This window comes from Serinus canaria, chromosome 2 (assembly GCF_022539315.1).
Source record: "Serinus canaria isolate serCan28SL12 chromosome 2, serCan2020, whole genome shotgun sequence".
NCBI classification, from domain to species: domain Eukaryota; kingdom Metazoa; phylum Chordata; class Aves; order Passeriformes; family Fringillidae; genus Serinus; species Serinus canaria.
The window spans coordinates 99,234,909-99,253,321 of NC_066315.1; the positions used below are offsets into that span (position 1 = coordinate 99,234,909).

Genomic DNA, 18,413 nt, shown 5'->3' on the forward strand with positions numbered 1-18,413 from the left:
TTTTTATTCCCTTCAGGAAAATTTTTTCACTTGTTAGAGAACTATCTGAAAAAACAACCATTTCTTAATTTTTATTGGTGTAGGAATTGCCAGACAATTTCTGTTTGAGCTCTAATATGAACTGCAGAAAAGGTATTCCCAAAAGGGTATGTGGATATGGTAGAGTTTGTAAAATGTTAAAGTCTTAAAGGATAATAAAAATAATTAGGGATACTTAATTTAATTAAGGAGCAAAATTTAAAGCCACAGTGTCAAAAATCATTAAAACCTTGCTTTTCCCCCCCATTTCTTAAGCTTCAAGACATTAATTCTCTAGAGTGTGGTCTGGTATGTATAATTACACTGGTGCAACAAGACAAAGGGATGATGCTGTCAGAATTTATTTCCTGTGAAGTTTAGAGCAATCTGATATTCTACCCTTAGTAACTGTTTTCTCTGTGCCACTTACATTTAAAGAAACCACTCTTACATCTTGCTTTATGTTCTCAAAGAAAAGCAGCTTTATGTGTTGCATTGCACCCAGCTGATAAGCCTAACCATTAGCCTCAGGCATGTACTTTTCTTCATTTTTCCTGCCTCTAGTTTATTGGGAACAAAAGTCATATGGAAAGCTGGATGATTAGAAGCACTTCCAGCTGGGTTGAAGTCTGTGTGCATGTCATGCAGAAATATAATTTAGACTTGCACAGCACTTCTTATCCAAAGCTTTGAAAATGGGTTAATATCCTCATAGAGCAGGTGGTAAAATTGTTATAGGAGAGGGGAAATGACCAGTGAGAGGTTTCACTGGGAAGAGTGACAAGGAAAACCCCCCAGGACAGACCTTCAGCCCCATACAGTTCCTACATTTGAAACTAGCTCCAGTACTCCAGAAGAAGTAATGTCTATGCTTTGCAATGAATTTAGGAAGGGCAGTGCAGCTTGTTTTGCTGAGGAGGTTGTGGGTGTAAAGATGGGACTAAATATAGGATTTGAAGTCTTTTGTGTCAAGAAAATTGCAAGGGCATTTGTATTCTGATTTCAAGGTGCTATGACAACACTTACCTGGACATTATAAACCCTTAATTTTAGTTTATATTTTGCCCCAAAAGCGTGGTACTTTCAAATAATCAGGAAACTCCACAATATGAATATAATTCCTTGGCTTACTTTTTCTGGGTCTCTTTTTGTCATTTAAAGGGTAATAATGTGGTTAGAAAGACAGGGTAATATTGCAGCATTATTTTAGTTTCCAAAGATAAGAAGTCCAAAGGGATTTATAATCCCTGTACACCTGAGCTCAGCTCTGTTCTTTACAAGCCAGTGAGGCAGCTTTGGGAATTTGGTGTGAATCCTTCATTCAGGGGTCAATTGTGATTAGAGCTCCCATGGATGTGACAGGTCACTCTGTCCTGGTGTTCCCCCTTCCCCTTGCTACCACATTACCTCAGATACACATCTTTACCTACCTCTCTTTTCCTTGGGCTGAGCACAGCAGAGTGCCTTGTACAGGAACTTTAGCACATCCATTAACAAGGTCTCAGCATGGAAGAAAATCAGGATTGCCTCTTTTAGGCCTAAATTTATGAGACTCTCAAGTTTCCCAGGCAGTGTAAAATGCACTGAATGGAGCAGATGATTTTATTCTAGTTTTTTTTGAGGCAGTAAGTCTATTTAGTTGATATGCATATAGCTTTTTTGGTGTATGTTTTTGCTCCTAAGTACCTGAGTGTCTTACATAGATGGAACTGTTGGAATTAATCCCTCTCCACTAATTGTTGGATATCCAGTAACTTAGGTAACTGCCACCTAAGCAGCTAAATAAGTTATCTGGAAAATATCTGTATTCTATTCAAAGGTGCTGAGCATTGTAGAAAATTTGGCTGTGTGATGGAGGTTCCTGCAGATAGACAGAGTCAGGAATGCTTTGGTTTTGTTATAGTTTTTGGAGGTTGGTTTTGTTGTTGCTGGTTTGGGTTTTTAAAATCTAAGCATAAAATCCATATGATTTTTTTATTTTTAATGGTGTAACACTTTTAACCTGTGACTGAAGGCAAATCTATGTTATCATCACCGTACTGGAATACACAGGCATTGTCATTACTGGCAGAGAGCAGTAAAACAGTGCTCAGCAATTTGTAATCCAGGAATATGGCTGTTCCATTAAGGATAATAAACTGTCACTGTTCAGCACTTTGACAACTTTGACAGCTGGCAGGAGCTGGAATATCTTGTACTAAGGTACTTCATGCCTGAGGTTATAAACTATGTGCTTTATGTATAAATAGCTTCTATCTGTGATAGAGGTGTGTCTTAATATGTATTTCTTCTGTGGTGATTTCATTGTTCAGAAAGAAATAGAAACAGAAATTTGTGAGTGACATTTCATAAGCAGATTCTCTGGGGTTTTGTGGCCCTAAGAGCAGGTGCTGAACTTTTTGCTGAGTTTCAGCCGTGTCTTCTGTTGCTCTTTGGTGTAGGGTAAGTCAGCCTTCCATGCTATGATTGTATGAATTTCAGACCTGAAAAAAAGAATGTCAAGCTAATGTCTTTTTATAGGTAGGTTATTTGTCACCAGTGCCTACTTGTGCTTTTTTGAACTATTTTAGCAAATACAGTTTTTCCAATAAGGTCATTACGAGAACTTGAAGGTAATTTTGGAGTAGCTCCCCTTGCTTGTTACTCAAATATTTTATGTTCACTTAGGCATTCAGTTTTGGATGAATATTTGGGAGACACAAATGCCTGGTCCAATGTTGCTTTTTGTGGGGAAGAGGGCCTGGAAGAATATTCATAAAATCAGGAGCTTTGCAGAAGCTGTGTCCGCCTGCAGTAATATTTTGCATGACTTACCCAGAGATCATATGTGACCTAAATAATTAATGTGTCTGACTCATTAGTAATTCCTTGGACTGTCATGATACTCTATGTGAAAATTCACATGCTTCATAAGCAAGGCATGTCCTTATGTCAGGATGATGTTTCCTTACATTTATGACAAGCAAAAAAACCCCGTAAGAGCCACACATTTTTTCCTTTCTGGTCACAGGCTGTATGTGTGAATTCCCATCAGCTTCTTTAGGAAAGAAGCCTAAGTGTGGCTGAGTGACCTTCCACAAGGCAGTGGAGGTAGCTGGGCATGGTTTGTCTTAGGTGGCTACATGATAAATGCAACATCCCTGGACATCTTTGAAGTTTCTCCTTTGGCATGGATGGAAAGGACACCTTCCTATGGGTGGTTATGTGACTTGCCATGAACATGTGGTACCTCCAAGACAAGCAGTGTTAAATGAGGTTTGCTTTGTGTGGGGTTAACGAATGCTGCAGACACTAGAAAGGAGCAGCACATAGCAGCCTTCCTTTGTGCCACATCACTGTGAAAAGGACCTGTTGAGTCATTACATTTGGGCTTCTTTCTTGACAGATTTGATTTTATGCATGGAATCTTGGAATCAGGACAATTTGACTGACAAGAGAAGTCTGTTAGGAGGCAGAAAGACATATTTTTTCAGGAATAGAGGAAGATGGATTTGAGGAAAGCTAAAGCCAAACCAGAAGAGTTGTCATGTTCCCCACTAAACTTGTTCAGGTGCTTCATATCTCTCTGTAAAGTTCATCAGCTGTGAAACACTTGAAATGCAGGCATAGAACTGACAAATATGGTGAAAGCACCCTAACTTTTATAAAGTCTTTAGTGAGCTGCTGCTGGAAAGCATCTAACATGTACATGGAAATGTAAAACTTTACTAATCGAGAATTTGGATTTAAACAAATAGCTTTCATTGTCCTGGTATTTTGTTTGCTTGGCTTTTATAGTCATTAATTTTGGTGAAAATAGGTGTGAGAAAGTTCTTAACTCAGAGAACAAATGGTTTATATTGCAGCAGGTGTTTACTCACTTTAATTTTTGGATTAATTAAATGAGGGCCAAGCCTATAGCAGGCAGCTGTGATGGTTGACATAAAAGCAGTGGGGAAGGCTGAAAAATTCATGCAAACTGACTCTGTGAGTAGAGTAGTTAAACTGTGTAGATGTTTTGAATAAAAATGGCATTGATTTTGCATTGCTTCCTGACTACCATAAATTGAACTGAATCAAAGCTCTGGTGAGCTCTTTATTACATATCTGCTGTATCTTGTCTGACAGACCATAGGCAGGTGTGCAATGTCAGCCAAACTCAAACCAGTCACACATGAATTCTCAGCATCAGAGCTACTGAACTAGTCTCACTCTCCTTTGTGCCCCTTCTCCTTGAGCTGCTTACTTCTCTCCCTCACTGCAAAATCTTTTGCTGCAGTTGATCTGGTACTCTCATGTAATCTAGATAAAGCTTTTTTCAAAAGGCTGATGTGATAAATGGCAATTTCTGTTTCTTACACAGTTTGAACCCACTGGCATTTCTGTGGCCTGGTTATGTTTTTGGAAGTCAGCTGAAGTCTTTGCCCCTTCTGTTTCCTCACCTGAAATACTCACCTGCTTGCCTTCTATTTCTATAAAAATGATATGTATATGTTTAGCTATGTTTTATAAAATAAAATAAAAAAAAAAGACGACAGAACTAGAAGTTTGTGACAGGATTGGATTTTCTGTCTTTAACTTAGGATAAAAGAAATATTCTCCTTATTTAAATAGCATCAGGATAACATGACCTGTATTTGAAGCTTGATATGGATAGAGGACTATTTCAGAATTTTCAAATGACTTTCACCATCTACGTTACTTAATTATTGCATCAAATCCTTTTACTGAGGCTTCAGCCATTGCTAGAGTCTCCACAGTTAAATGAGAGAACTTAATTTTATTTTTTCTCTGGGTATGAACTGTCACTATGGTGAAATTCCTTCAGGTTGAATAAAGTCTGTAGTAACAAAGTAATGATTTGTCATGATCCTGGGGATTATAATGTCTGAACTAGAGCTAGGAGAAAATTGACAGTTTTGTTTCAATGTTTAAAATGAAACACTGCAGATAAAATGTAAATTGAGACTGATACAATAGAAAAAAATTCTGCTTTCATTTATGCTCATAAATTATATTTCTCCTGAGAGAATGTCTATAGTGCAACTTTAACAACTAAAAACCACCTTTATAATTATCAGAACCTTTCAATAAGTTGAAGAGTTGTATTCACTTGATCCTTACTAAACTTAAAGTTACATTAGTACTGCACTCCTAGAGGCAACTATGTCCACCAACATTTAACTCCTTCAGTTTTCACATATTAACTTAATAATAAACCAAACCAAAAAAAAAAAAAAAAAAAAAGCTAGTATCTCCTTTGTGTGTTTTAGGCTTGTTCTGTGTCTTTGATCAAAAGCTCTTGCACTGAATCTCTTTAACACACACCTGAATAGTACAAAGAATTCAGTAAGTAGGTCTGTCTGCCCACTTAGTGCATTCAAAGACTCAGGATATAAAACCATTTTGAAAAAGAGCTCTGAATATGGTAAAGAAATTTTCCTAACTCTGAGTGTATCTAAATGAGACTGAATAAAATAAAAAGGATTTATTTAATTTTGTCTCATATTTATTTCTATTAGACCTGACATACTCTGATTTTCTTTTTCTTTGCTTTCATTACTGCTTTGACTTAAAAAGCAAGGCTCATTATATTGCAGAAGGCAGTACCTTGTTATTTCAGTAGCAAACCAACATCACCCAGAAGTTAAATAATTCTATATCTTATGTCTATATTCTTTGGAAATTAATGATTCATTTGATTCGTTGGAAGTAGTCCAGATCCTTGTTGCTTTCCTGGAAGCACTTGGAATTTTTTTCACTATTCTCATTTGCCAGTCCATTGCTGTTGCTCTAATTTAGTGAAGGTCACATTTAAATTTAGCAGTGTCCCTTGCCATTAAAACCTGGGTAATGCTACCCCATTTCCACTTGGGAATGCTCTGGTGAAAACTGCTTTAATGTACCTGTGGTGTGCAGTGACAGCAGCACATCTCTCTTAGCATCCTGTTTGGACATGCTTTTCCACAAGGTGCTCCTGAAAGTTATGTAGGGCATCTCAGGATGAGCGAAATAACAAAAAAATGTACATGGGGTTATCTTAACCCCTTTCTTTGTTCACCTTTCTGAAAAGCCTGGTGTTTTTCAGTGCCAGAATTGAATGCAGAAGAAACAACAAATTACTTTGTTAAAAATGGAAATGAGAGCCAGAGCAAAAGCTTTCACCCTCTGTCATCTAGCTAGAGAAGAGCGAGTTGGTTTTGCATAACATTTTAACATGCCAGTTCTTTGGACCATCTTACAGAAATTGAGCACAAAAACTTGTGTGTGTTTGTCTTCTAATATGTCCCAGATAATTTAAGATACCTAACTCTTGACTTCAAGGGTGTCTGTGTCTATGTTTATACTGCATGTTATGGTGTCAGAAGCCTGGTGTGGAGCTCCTGGCAGGCTAATTGAAAGTCAGCGTTAGCACAGGTTAGTTTTTACATAGCAGAGTAGGTGGTGGAGAGGAGCTCTGCCCTAAGGAGTGCCAGCCCTGAACTCTGAGCACTCTCCCCATGAGGCAGAATGATTCTCCTTCATTAAGTGTGTTGGAGATCTGGGTAAAATATGGAAGCACTTAAAAATAATTATTGTACTGTACATTTTTAATAAAAACCTATTGCAATTGATAAAAGTGCAGCAGCAATGCAAATATTGTTCTGGCTGGTGGCCAAATCTGAAGTTTCTGTAGGAAAGTTCAAAGTTAGTTAACTCACCTTAGGAGCTGGAACTTTACAGTGTCTTTACTCCAAGTTTAGGGACACAAAACCTGAGTGGCCTTTGGACCAAGGGAGAGCTTTAGGGAGCATTTGGCATTTGAGCTGAAAAACAGTCCTTTGCTGCTCTGAGTACAAGCCTGTCCTTAGGCTTTGTGTGTTTAAAAATTGAGGCAGACCTAGGAAGGGGATGAAAGCTCAGACAGTGCCCCAATGTGTGTGCTGTGAGATGTGGATTCTGCCTGTTCAGGGAGATGTGTATGTTGAGGGGAAAAAAGGCTTTTTCTCAAAGTGAAGTACCTGCAATAAATGCACTTTTGCAAGTGTCAAACCTCTTTGGTTCCTGTATGAAGGCTGCATATATTTGGAGAGCTCAAGGATATTAAACCGGCAGAGTTCATGGGAAGACTGTAATTTGGGCCATATTAAAAACCTGAAACCCTGTCAAAGAGGCATTCCTTAGGCTGTTGGAGGAAGCCATATGGAATGGAAATATGGGCAGTGTTTGTGCATTAAAAGAATCAAAATAATTTTGGTTTTGTTTTTGCCATAAGTGTAAAAGGAGTGTGTGGATATTGTTTTTACATTGTTTTTAAAGTCAAAGTGTTCCAGCAACTTTATCACAGTCTATTACAAAAACACTGCATGAGTCCAGACTGGTGTAGAAACTGCAGGAATGCTCACGGTGGGACAAAGCTGCCCTTTCACTAATGATTTCAGCACAGCAAAGTACAAGTTCAGTCTGTGGGAAATGTTTGTGTGTTGGGGCTTTTTTTTTGGTCTGAAGCCATGACTTTGCAAAGAACTTGATGAGAAGGTATAAAGCTTCATAATACAGGCTTCCTTGCTTATTTTTAAAATTTATTTATCCACTGATTGATTTCCAGAGGTCAGGTCTTTGCTGAAATTTAAATCAATCAGGAGTAAATGTGTTCTAAATTTCAAGGTATTTCAGGTGTTCTGTTTTGTTTTTTTAACTGAGTTGAGCAGCATTATTTACTGTTAGTGATGACACTTATTTGAGTGTTATGTAGTTGTTTTGGGGTGTAAATGTGCAACTTTATGTGGTTTAAAAAAGCTTTACTACATCCATTTTTACCCTTGTTTTCCTTAATATATCTCTGTTTTCACATCTAATTGAAGACTATATCAGTGCTTGTCACTTGCTAGGTGCCAGAGGTTTTTATTTTCTGTTAAATTGGCCAACAGTAGAGTTTAGAACCTGTGATTTCTTTGTAAATAATTTATGCTTTAAAAAATTTTTTAAAAATAACAGTCCCTGATTATCCAACTCAAAAATCCCTCTTATTTCTCAATTCACCCAATTAGCTGTGAAAAGATTTTTTTTTTTTGTTTGTTTTTTTGTTTTGTTTGTATTTGATTTGTATTACAGGAAAAGTGACAGCACTCATGCGCTGAAGCAGCAATCAGTTGACTTGTATATTTTGCTTCCAGTTAAATAGACCTAAAAATTTTATTTGTATGAAGTTGCCTTAGTAGCTTTATTCATGGGAAGAAGCATTGACAATTCCGTGACTTTTGTTTGATAGTTGTATGGCAATTGAGTGGTTTGCAGGATCCTTGGTAAACTGATACTCCTGACAGCACTGAAGGTTTCAGTTTCAATGCAAGCCAAAGCAAAGTTACTTAGTTAAGTTGTTTGCTGCTTTGTCTTTCAGCAAGAAGAATCTGTGATACAGACAAGGAGTAAATATGGTTTTGATCACGTGTCCTAACTAAGGAGCTGAGGGACTGAACTACAGCTCTGACTTGGTGCTGTTATAGGCTTTCATCTTGTGTCAGCTTTGCATGCATTATGAAATGTGTTCATAGCACATAAAAACACACAAACCATATTTACTGGTCTGCAGAAACCCCACTGCTGATACATCAAAGGAAGCAGCAGCTGTCATCCAGTTATAGCCATGGTGCTTTTGAATGCCTTAATCCTCTTCCCAAACAGAAGAAGGCAGAGAGAATGCACTTTTTTTATCCACTCCCTCTTCTATTTTTTTTTGGAAGTTTTGGTAGCAAAATCCAGAAGCTGTGTTCAGCAGCCATCACTGTGTGGCACAAGACATAATTTTCTTTGCATCTGATCTAGACATTTCAGTCTTCATGGATGCTAAGCCCTTTCAAATGTACTTTTTATTAAAGCTAGAACATATTCACTTTGTGTTTATTCCCAGGCGCTCAAAGTATCAAAGTGATTATCCAGTTATCCTTTATTTTCATTTCAGCTCTTTTTGTTCCCTTTCAGTTGCTGAAGGGGTGGATGTTGGGATTGTACTCAGACACATGTCTACCATTGGAATGAATATATTTTACCCTGTGTGATTCCACATTTTCAGTTTATTTTTTTTAACAATACAAGTTTTACAAGACAGTTACTGCTAAACAGTTTCCTTAAGAAGTGAGCAAGGTATACTACAAATATAAGTTTAATCTTTTAGAGCTTTTTTAAGGTCTGTATGGTGCAGTGTTCTCTCTCCAAAGTAGTCATGGCAGAAGTCAGGGGAAGGGTACGAGAGCTGAGCAAGAAAGCAGTGATGCTTCCCTGACATACTTTCCTGTCTCAATAGCACTCCCCAAGACTGAAGCTGTTCTTTGAACTCAAAAAACACATACAGGTTTTTCCTCTTCACTAATTTGCCTAATCACTTTCCCTAGCTGCATGTTAAAATAAATATGTTTAAACACATTTCAAGGTTTTAGCATGTCCAAAAATGTTTTATTGAACTAAGTTAACAAAATTATTGGAAATAAATTATAAAATAAAGTGGTTTATATATTGGGTTTTTAATTTGTTTTTTGTTTATTAGCCACTGTCTTGCAAAGTGAATTTGCTCTGCAAAGTAATCCCAACAGAGGAATGAAGTACACAAGGGTAAAGCTGTCAGACTACAGCAATCATTAAATCGTCTGTCTAGATAAAGTAATGGGAAACGATTTTAAGTCTTTGCTAACCTGCAGCCTCTCAGACCAAAAATACTTTGTTGTGCTGAAATAAATAAGCAGCTAGAGTAAAGTTTAATGTTTTGAGAATCCCTTTGTGTTGTCCTATTTCCTGAAAAAGAATTTCAAAACTCTGCAGTAAAAAGTGTGTCGACCAGGATCGTACCGAAAGGCAGATTAGAGAAAATGTCATTTGATGACAAGGTTTGGTATATTTAGAAATGCTCCTGTTATTAAAGTTGCTGCTGTGCCAACTACTCCTACACTGGAGTCTGCTGATTTGTGTGACATGCTATCTATCCCAACACACAAGGAAGATCAGAGATTACATGCAATAACTCCAGTCCTACTTCCGTTGTCAGACAAGGATCTCCCAGCAGTGATATTACCTTCTTGTGGTTTACTATTGCAATCCCATTTTCCCTTCCCTCTTCATTAATACCCATTTTCAAACTCCTCAGTTTGAAATGCCATCTATTTACATCTTTAAAATCCCAGAGGCTTTGATATTGCTCATAAGGAAAATAACTAATGTCAAGAGAGAAAATGTGCATTCATCATTGTGGGATGTTCATGACAATCTTTTCCTAGCTCACACTGAGTAAGAGGTCATTGGTTTGCTTTGCTCTTGACAGGACACAAATAAGAAACCTCAATTCAATGAAAAACTGAGGTAGGACTCATCACTATGGAATACAGTTGTTGGCAGTTTCAGTGGCAAATGTGTGCCTCCACAGCCGTGCAACAGGCAAAGGAGTTCTTGTGGGCTGCTGTCCCAGTGCTCAGTGAGTAATGCTGGGACATCCACGGATGTGTCCAGACACCTCTCAGGTCAATGAAGAGCCACAAACTGAAGGGCAGTTTCCAAGTGTCATTAAGCTGTGAGAAGAAGAGGGCATCTCATGTTAGTTTATTCTTTCTTTGAATTTCTTCCTACCTGCCCCACAAAAAGAGATTATGTGTGCACAATATAGTCTTACAAAGTAGAGTAATGTTACTTTGAGGTTTGAAGTATCAGAAGGAAAAATAATCTTAAAAGGTCCTGCTTTGTTTTTAAACTATGAATTTTTATTTCAAATATTGAAATAAGAAAGTTGTAGGTATGTGGTATGAGCTGCTCTTGCTTGTTCTATGCTGGATTACTTAAGTGCTTACTCAAGTGCTACTATAGGTATTAGCAGATCATTTTTCTCTAAGATTTTGGTGGTTGTTGCCCTCTCAGTTGCTGGGTTCGTTATACAAACCCCAGAAAAGGTTGTTCCTCACTTGACCTCTTCGTTCATGTAAATGGCATTAATATATATTTCTGTTTTGTTTTTGCAGGTTATTGAATCACTAGGGATTATTATATATAAAGCTCTGGACTATGGTTTGAAGGAAAATGAAGAGAGGGAATTAAGTCCTCCACTGGAGCAGCTTATTGACTACATGACTAATGCCACAGAAACAGATGGGAGTAGGGATGAAGGATATGATGCTCTGGATGAAGGAGTGGAGGATGACGATGATGACAAAGAAGAAGTTGAGGCCATTCACTCCTATAAAGATGTCATGAAGGTACAGTAATGGGCAGTTTATATGATAGTTCTGTCAATGAGAAAGCTCTGTTTTCTGTGTTATTATTCTGTGTGATACTCGCTGTGTCATTTTCTGATTTCCCTGGTCCATTTGTAAGGTTTGTTTGTGAAAATGACATGCAGCATTATTTCAAGTTTGACATTAGGCAACAGAAAATCCATTATCAACTTTAGCATTGGATGTGCCATTAGTAACACAATCTGATTTAATCCCTGCACTGGATAGTCAGCCTTCCAGTGTAAACAGCTGTTGAATTACTTTGTGTACTCTTGGATCCTTCATGGTGTGTTTCAATTAATTCACCTTTTCATTAGCAGGTTATTAGGGTAATTATTTCTTATCAGTTCCTTCACTTGCCACCCTCCCCTCCTGAAGCACAGCAGTGCTTTTGTACCAGTAGCTTATTTGGATGGAGTGAGTCAGGACACAGCATTTCACTGGTGATCATTATGGTTGCAGTTCTTGACCTGAGTTGTGAAATTCAGAAGTATAGCTTATGAATTTTAATTGTGACAAGTTCTTTAATGTTATCTGGGTGACTGTGAATAATCATTTAAAAGTATTACCTTCTGTTTTCTACAGAGTAATGTGTGCATGTTTTAGAGCCCAGTGAGCTCTTATTACAGTCAGAGGTATTAATAAGCGTGGTTAAAAAATAGTGTAATTGGTTTAACTTATAAATAATCTGATATTAATACAGGTTGGAAAACATTATGCTAACTTTTACCAGAGGACTGAGCAATTTATAGTGCTTCTTCATAAATGCAAGTCATATCTAAGGACCAGGAGCTTAGTGCACCACATAAATTAAGTGTCATGGTGGAAGTTGAGACTAGAAGAATGTCCCAAATCAGAACACATTGACAATCAGGAAAAAGACCCCACTAAAACCCTTCATTTCTGGTGTGTTAAGAGTAGAGAGAAACTCTTAGGAAACTGGAGAGGGAGTAACTTAAGGATGATTTTGCATCTTCCTTGCTTCAGAAGTAATGATAAATGCTTAATGCCTTTGTTTTTCCTCCCTCCCTCAGAGAAGCAGAGGCCAGAGGGAGAAATTAATGAAATGCTCTTTTGCTCACTGTGATGGGGAGGTCCTGGCTGGCTGAAGTGCTCTGCCCTTCAAGCCCCTGCCCCTGCCAGCCTTGCTGAGTTGCTGCATGCAGGTGCTTGGCTCTCTCCTCCCTCTGCCTCTCCCTGACACCCAGAGGGGGCCAGCTGCACCCTGCTGAGCCCCCATGCAAGCTGCTCCAGACAGTCTAGAGGAAATGTAGAAGATTGATGGGATACATTCCTCCTTTTCCCTCAGTTTGGCAAAATGCTGTGAATTGGTGACAGCTGAAGTTTTTGATAAATGTTTTGATAAGGTTGATAAGTGAAAGTTTCCCTTAGTGCAGAGGCAGACAAGACCTTTGTATACACAGAGCTGAAGACCGTGGCTTTGTGGAAGTGGTTATTTTGCAAGTTCTTTACATGATTTCTGCAAACAATAAAGGATAGACTTGGAAAACTTTGCTGAACTCCTTTAGGTACACTGGTGTAGACATCCCTGAAATCAAAAGCAATAAGAAAATTCAACAGGTTTCAACAGTTAAGGCCATGGAATGGCATCCTGTTCATTTGGCTTTGTAATATCTCTACTAATTTGAGCTATCTACCTGTTTCTGTGTTTTAAAATCAACATCTTACATTTTATTTCTTCATCATATTTTGTAAATAGTTTTATATCAACCTGGACATGTACTGCTTCTGTGACTTCATCTTATTAAACTGAAGGTCAGCTGTCATTTGTACATCATCCTGACTTTTACTCCTACCTCCCTTGGAATTCTCTTTTATTTCTGTTGTTATTTTTGCCTTAATTATGTGCTGCAGGCCTAATTCTGCAAATTACCTTTATTCCCTACTCAGTGTTATTACTGCATTGAGAGGACTAGAATGGCAGCATTGTTCTGCCATAGTTTTGACATGAGTGCAGATTTGCAAGATCTTTTTTTTCTTGACTTAATACCTTTTTAGGGGTCAGACCATCTTCTGCATGTGGCTTTCTCTTATTCCCCCCCACCCCCCCCATCCCTCAGCAGTGGTAAAATGTTAGAGGCTACACCCTTATTTACCCAGTGACTGTTTCACAACAGTAATGTGTGCTCTTGTGACCATGAGGTTCAATTATTTTAAGATCCTCTTGGCAAGACTCACTGCAAAGCTTTTTCCTCCACAGTTTGCAGTGAATGCTGAAGCAAGTTTGCTCGTTGAATTGAGAACTGTTGTTCTTGCCTCCCCTTCATTCTCTGCATCACAAGCTTGCAAAATGGTAGTGATGGCCTGTGTGCTACTAATACTGATTTTTAAGGTTTCTAACTGTGTAGTCTCCAGTCTGGAAATTATTTTGTCCTTGAAAAGTGATTATATGGTTCCTCCTCCAAAAACTGTCTTTGTCTGGCTGCTAAAACTGAACTCTTCACCATTAATCACTAACTTGGGTGAGCACATTTTGTGATGAAAACACAGAGGTAGTTAAGGTATGTGTCAGGTTTTTCTGTAATGTGAAATAAGCAAGGTCAATCCTGCACCCTCCCCCTAGCCTGGAAAATGCTGAGTAATAGGGCAAACACTGATTCCCAAGAACTGGGAAAAGGGTAAGTGCTAAATAGTACTGCCAAGATTATCATTGGCAAAGCCAGTGGGGAAGACACAGACAAGCTTTTGTGCTGCTTCTTGGTATATTTGGTTGATTTAAGATCTGATTTCCTTGGCAGGATTATCCTGCTGCCCAGACTTGACCTACTGTTTTTAAAAATGAATCTGTGAATAGAGGAGACATTGGTTACCAGAGGATTTTAGTCTTTGATATATTTCTGATTTGCCAGCCCTGCTGCAAATGAAGGGAGAAACAGAGACAGCAAAGACTGGACATATTCAGACAGATGCTTTCCTTGTTTGAGTCCCTCTCCCCACCCCATCCACTGTGTGTACACACTGTGCTGTGTGGTTCAGGAGATCTGTACATGTGGGAGCCAGGTTGGCTCTGCATGCACACAAGGCACAGTAATCCCAGGGATCAGGAACACAGGTTGGCAGCACAAATACACCTTGGGAAGCCTTGGTCAACAGAGAATAGACAGGGAAGGCCTGGCATGCTGGGTAGTGTAGGGCTTGCTAAGGGTGTGGGAAGTCCTGTCATGTGGCACCTTTATCACAGCATGGGGCCCTCCCTGATACTGAGACAAGATGATGCAGTTTATCAGCCTCTTCCAGAGTATGCTCAAACCCTAATTCCACTCCTAATCTTAACATTATCACACTCCTTATCCCACAGATCTCTGCAGACAGATGGTTTAAACCAACAGCATCTTCCTGTTAACCCAGAGGCACTTTCTAGCTGCGATTTATCAATATCTGCTGGCTTGAGCCCCAGCCCTAAACCCAGTTACAGTATTATACTTCATTCTAGGTCAACACCCCTTTCTAATTCTGGATGTAAAGGTAACCTCAGAAGGCTTTGATAGCAGGTTTTATTCTGTGCTGGGCTGAACTGCCACCCTAGCCTGTCATTTCCTCCAGGTTTGAGCATCACTGTAGCCAAATCACTACTGCCAGTACCAGACTTTACTTCAGCCCTTCTGCAGAGCAGAGGTGTTGTAGAGGTGGTGTCAGTTGTGACTGCCAGCCACAACACTAACCTTTGTCACTGCCTTGCTACCTTTTTCTGCAGGTCTTGTAGGAGGTACATAAAGGAGGCAGCACCCTTCCTGAACCAGTGTCTTTCTCTTTCTTATGTGCACCTTTCATCCCAAAAGTTAACTCAGCTTTTAACAGGAGCCTTATCTGTAGCTGAGCCACACCTTCTTGTCCAGGACACAAATACAGGTGGATGGTCTCTGCTGCTCAATGGCTTCAGGTCCCAGGTCTTACCTAATTGCTTGTAAGAAGTTCAGGAGCAGTGTTTGTTAATTCTGACCAAAAATTAATTGTCATGCAAGTGCTGCTTCACAAAAGTGAATAAGTGGCCCAGGTCCCACAGTAAACAAAACTCATACATAGAAACTCCCCATGCTGACTTAATTTGCATGAAATTTTTTTTCAGAGCAGCATAGTCAGTATTGGTTATCTTGCTATAAGAAAAGTAAACAAGGATGCAGTTTGCAATATTTTTATTGGTAGAAAATTATGTTTGTGCTTTGCAGAGAGGAAGAATAAATTGTTTCTCTGAACCTCAAACACTTCTCCTCTCCCATTTCAGTTTTTTTAATCATTGGCGTGGTCATGAGATGAGAAACTTGAATGTCTAGGTGACTCATATATCTTGGTAGTTCAAGGATATGGCTGACTCTTTTCAGCTGAAAGGAACTGAAATTTACAGTGGTGATATTGATCTGCCTCTGTTTTATTTTAAGTACTCTGATAGTAGAAGAGATCTACCATCTATGGCATGTGTAGGATTATAGGGGAAAAGAAAAGTATGTCCTGTCTCACTGTAATTATAGGCAGGATAAGAAGATCTACATTTAGATCTAAGTATTTTGGAGACTCCCTTCTGAGTCTGAGGACTATTATCATATAGATGCTGTGACCCCATGCAACTATAATATGGGAACCTGTCAGAGAGGAACCAGAAAATGCAGTTAAAAACAAGTCAGGGTATTTGTTTATGACAGACAGTTAAAGAGTTCATGTTACTGGAATTCAAAAGCCCATAATTTTGTCTAGTCCAAGCTTAGTAAGGTGCAGCTTTCTTTGAGTATAATTCAGTTTAAGGCTAGGTTGGCTTAAGCATTTTTGAGCCTGAAATTTATGCTTTATTTCCAAACAAGCAACTTGCAGTGCATGCTGTAACTCTGTGTAAAGCTGGTGATGATTTGGAAACTTACTGAGATAGTAAAGTAAGTCCCAGATGTTGCCAATTCATTTTATATTAAAAAGGAATGCAGCAATGTTGGCCATTTGTGAAAATGCTCAAAAACTACAACACTGATCCTTTCCTTTCTCTTGAATCCTGTACTCACATGTTTATGTGCTAGTCTTTATCTTGGTGGATCTCATTTTAGAAAAACATGACTTTTGTCTCATGTGCATGGAGAGGCATTGAAATTACAGTGGGTTGGAAGTCCTCAATTCTCTTCACTTTTTTTCTCATAGTACTTGCTGGCTTGAACAAAAATTTATCATATTCCACTTGTGGATCTTCAGTCACATGGACCTGCTGTCTGAGACCCCCTTTGGAATATTGGGAAACCTCCTGTGCCATCTGCTTGGGTCTCTGAAAGTGCAGCCATCTAGTTTTTGTACCTCTTAAGTTCCGAGGAAGGCAGGTTCTCCTTTGGCTCCTTCATTTTTTGCAGTTTAACTTTTTGGGGACTGTCAGCTAGAAAGGACCCCCAGAATCTCCCAAAGTGACTTTGTAAACACAGCCCCATCTCTCACTGCAGTTACAGGACATGTCAGGGGGATGCCCCTGGGCAGTGTGGGCCTCTGGAGGTGGAGTTTCATGGTGCTGCTCTGACCAGGTAGACAGCTTGTGTCAGCACACCTCCTGGTCACCCTTTCTTTCTGCTGCATTGACAGAAGTGGGAGCTCTGAGCTCAGCAGCGAAGTCACGAGGACCAGGGCTCATCTCCAATGCTCAGGAGGTGAGCATGTGCTCAGCCATTCCCTTTGGGACTCCTACAAAACGATCACTGAGATTGCACGAGCAAAGGAACACATGGATCTTGGCTGAATAGGACCCATCCACTGGCCTTTTCTTATTCTTTCACCCTGCTTTGAGAGAACTTGGAGTTATCTTAGAAATGCAGTAAACCTGCTGCTTTTCTCTTGTCCAGGCAAGCCTTGTGCATCCTATTCATTCAAAACGCAGTGTGTTTCTCTTGTCTGTGCTGTCACCTTTGCTGGGACCTTTGTCACCTATGTGTTGTCAAAGCATCCCAAAAGTTTATTTGTCTGCCTTTGTTCTTTAATCAGTTCCTTCATCTACAAACACAATTGTGCAGGTGCAGAGTTAACAGTGCTCTTGGCTGAGTCATGGCCAGAGCCAGTGTTGGAAGTCCTGCTGGAAGTCCCACAGAGCTGAGCTCAGGACAGACTGTGCAAAATTAAACAGGAGTGTCTCTCTGCATGTTGGAGTTTTTGTATGAGCAATATCTCTATGTTGCTGATATTAAAATAAAAGTATTTAACAATAATAATAGAGCTTTGATATGAAGGGCTTGTATTTGCAAGAAGTTGTCCCTCAAGACCTTGGTCTTTCCATTTAAAAAGAAGAACTTTTTGTCTTCCTTGCTTTAATTGTTCTTGGAAACATTCCTTCCATCAGTAGGGGCTTAGATAGATTGGAGTGTCTTACTCCAGGCTGGGAGACAAACCAAATGACTTTTCCTGCAATGATTTATGGCTCACAGTAGCACATCTACACTGGTTAAAAAACCCTGTACCCATAATTCACATAATTATACTGGTATAACCTGTCTAAGGTCTAAAATAGTCTGAGGAATCCAAGGAGTTGTCCAACAAAAACAGGAAACACAGATGGGGTGTTCAGATTATTTTTATGGGGAGGTTAGAATACACCTGAAATTTGTGTGTGGGCCCTTATACATCTAAAAGAGGCAAGTAGGGCAGGGACTTTTTCTCTCTGTCTTTTTTATGCTGTAATTATTCTAAATAATTTATACAAGGGTAAAAATAAAGTTCCATATTTTAGTGCAGGTGGAAGGATTCTTTGGTGGTAATAGTGGCCCATAATGCATAAAAGGCAGAATTTGTCATGACAGATCTCCAGTTATCCCATAAAAAATACAAGTTTGAAAATGTGCAAAGCATTCTGTAAGAAATAATACATCTGAAGTATCAAAGAATCTGTGTGAGCCTGCACTGCCTAAAATATACCCTGGAGACTAAAGGAGATCAATGAGTGTTTACTTTCACAAGGTGTGTTCTGTTTGATCAGATTAATTTGAAGTTCTAAGTAATGACTGGAAATCAGAGTGATGATCAATTAACAGAGTAAAGCTGTAGAGACCCAAAACAAAGTAGGGAAAGAGCAGAGCCACAATTACAAAAAGGACCCATATCTTCTCTGCCCTGCAGATTAACTGCAGCACTCAGCAGAGCAGCGCTGCCTGACCTGGCCAAAGCTGGAGGGATCTGCCTGAGTCTCCCTCTCCAACTGTTCACCTCCCCTCTTCT

At 39.1% G+C, this 18,413-nt stretch overlaps 1 protein-coding gene across 1 annotated transcript in view; it reads left to right on the forward strand.

Moving 5' to 3' along the window:
- Positions 1 to 18,413, forward strand: part of SPIRE1 (spire type actin nucleation factor 1) — a 132,588-nt gene that overhangs the window by 44,317 nt on the left and 69,858 nt on the right. The window contains exon 3 of the mRNA XM_030227158.2: positions 10,977 to 11,210. Within this exon, the coding sequence (XP_030083018.2) occupies positions 10,977 to 11,210 (234 nt within the window). The remainder of the gene's footprint in view (positions 1 to 10,976; positions 11,211 to 18,413) is intronic.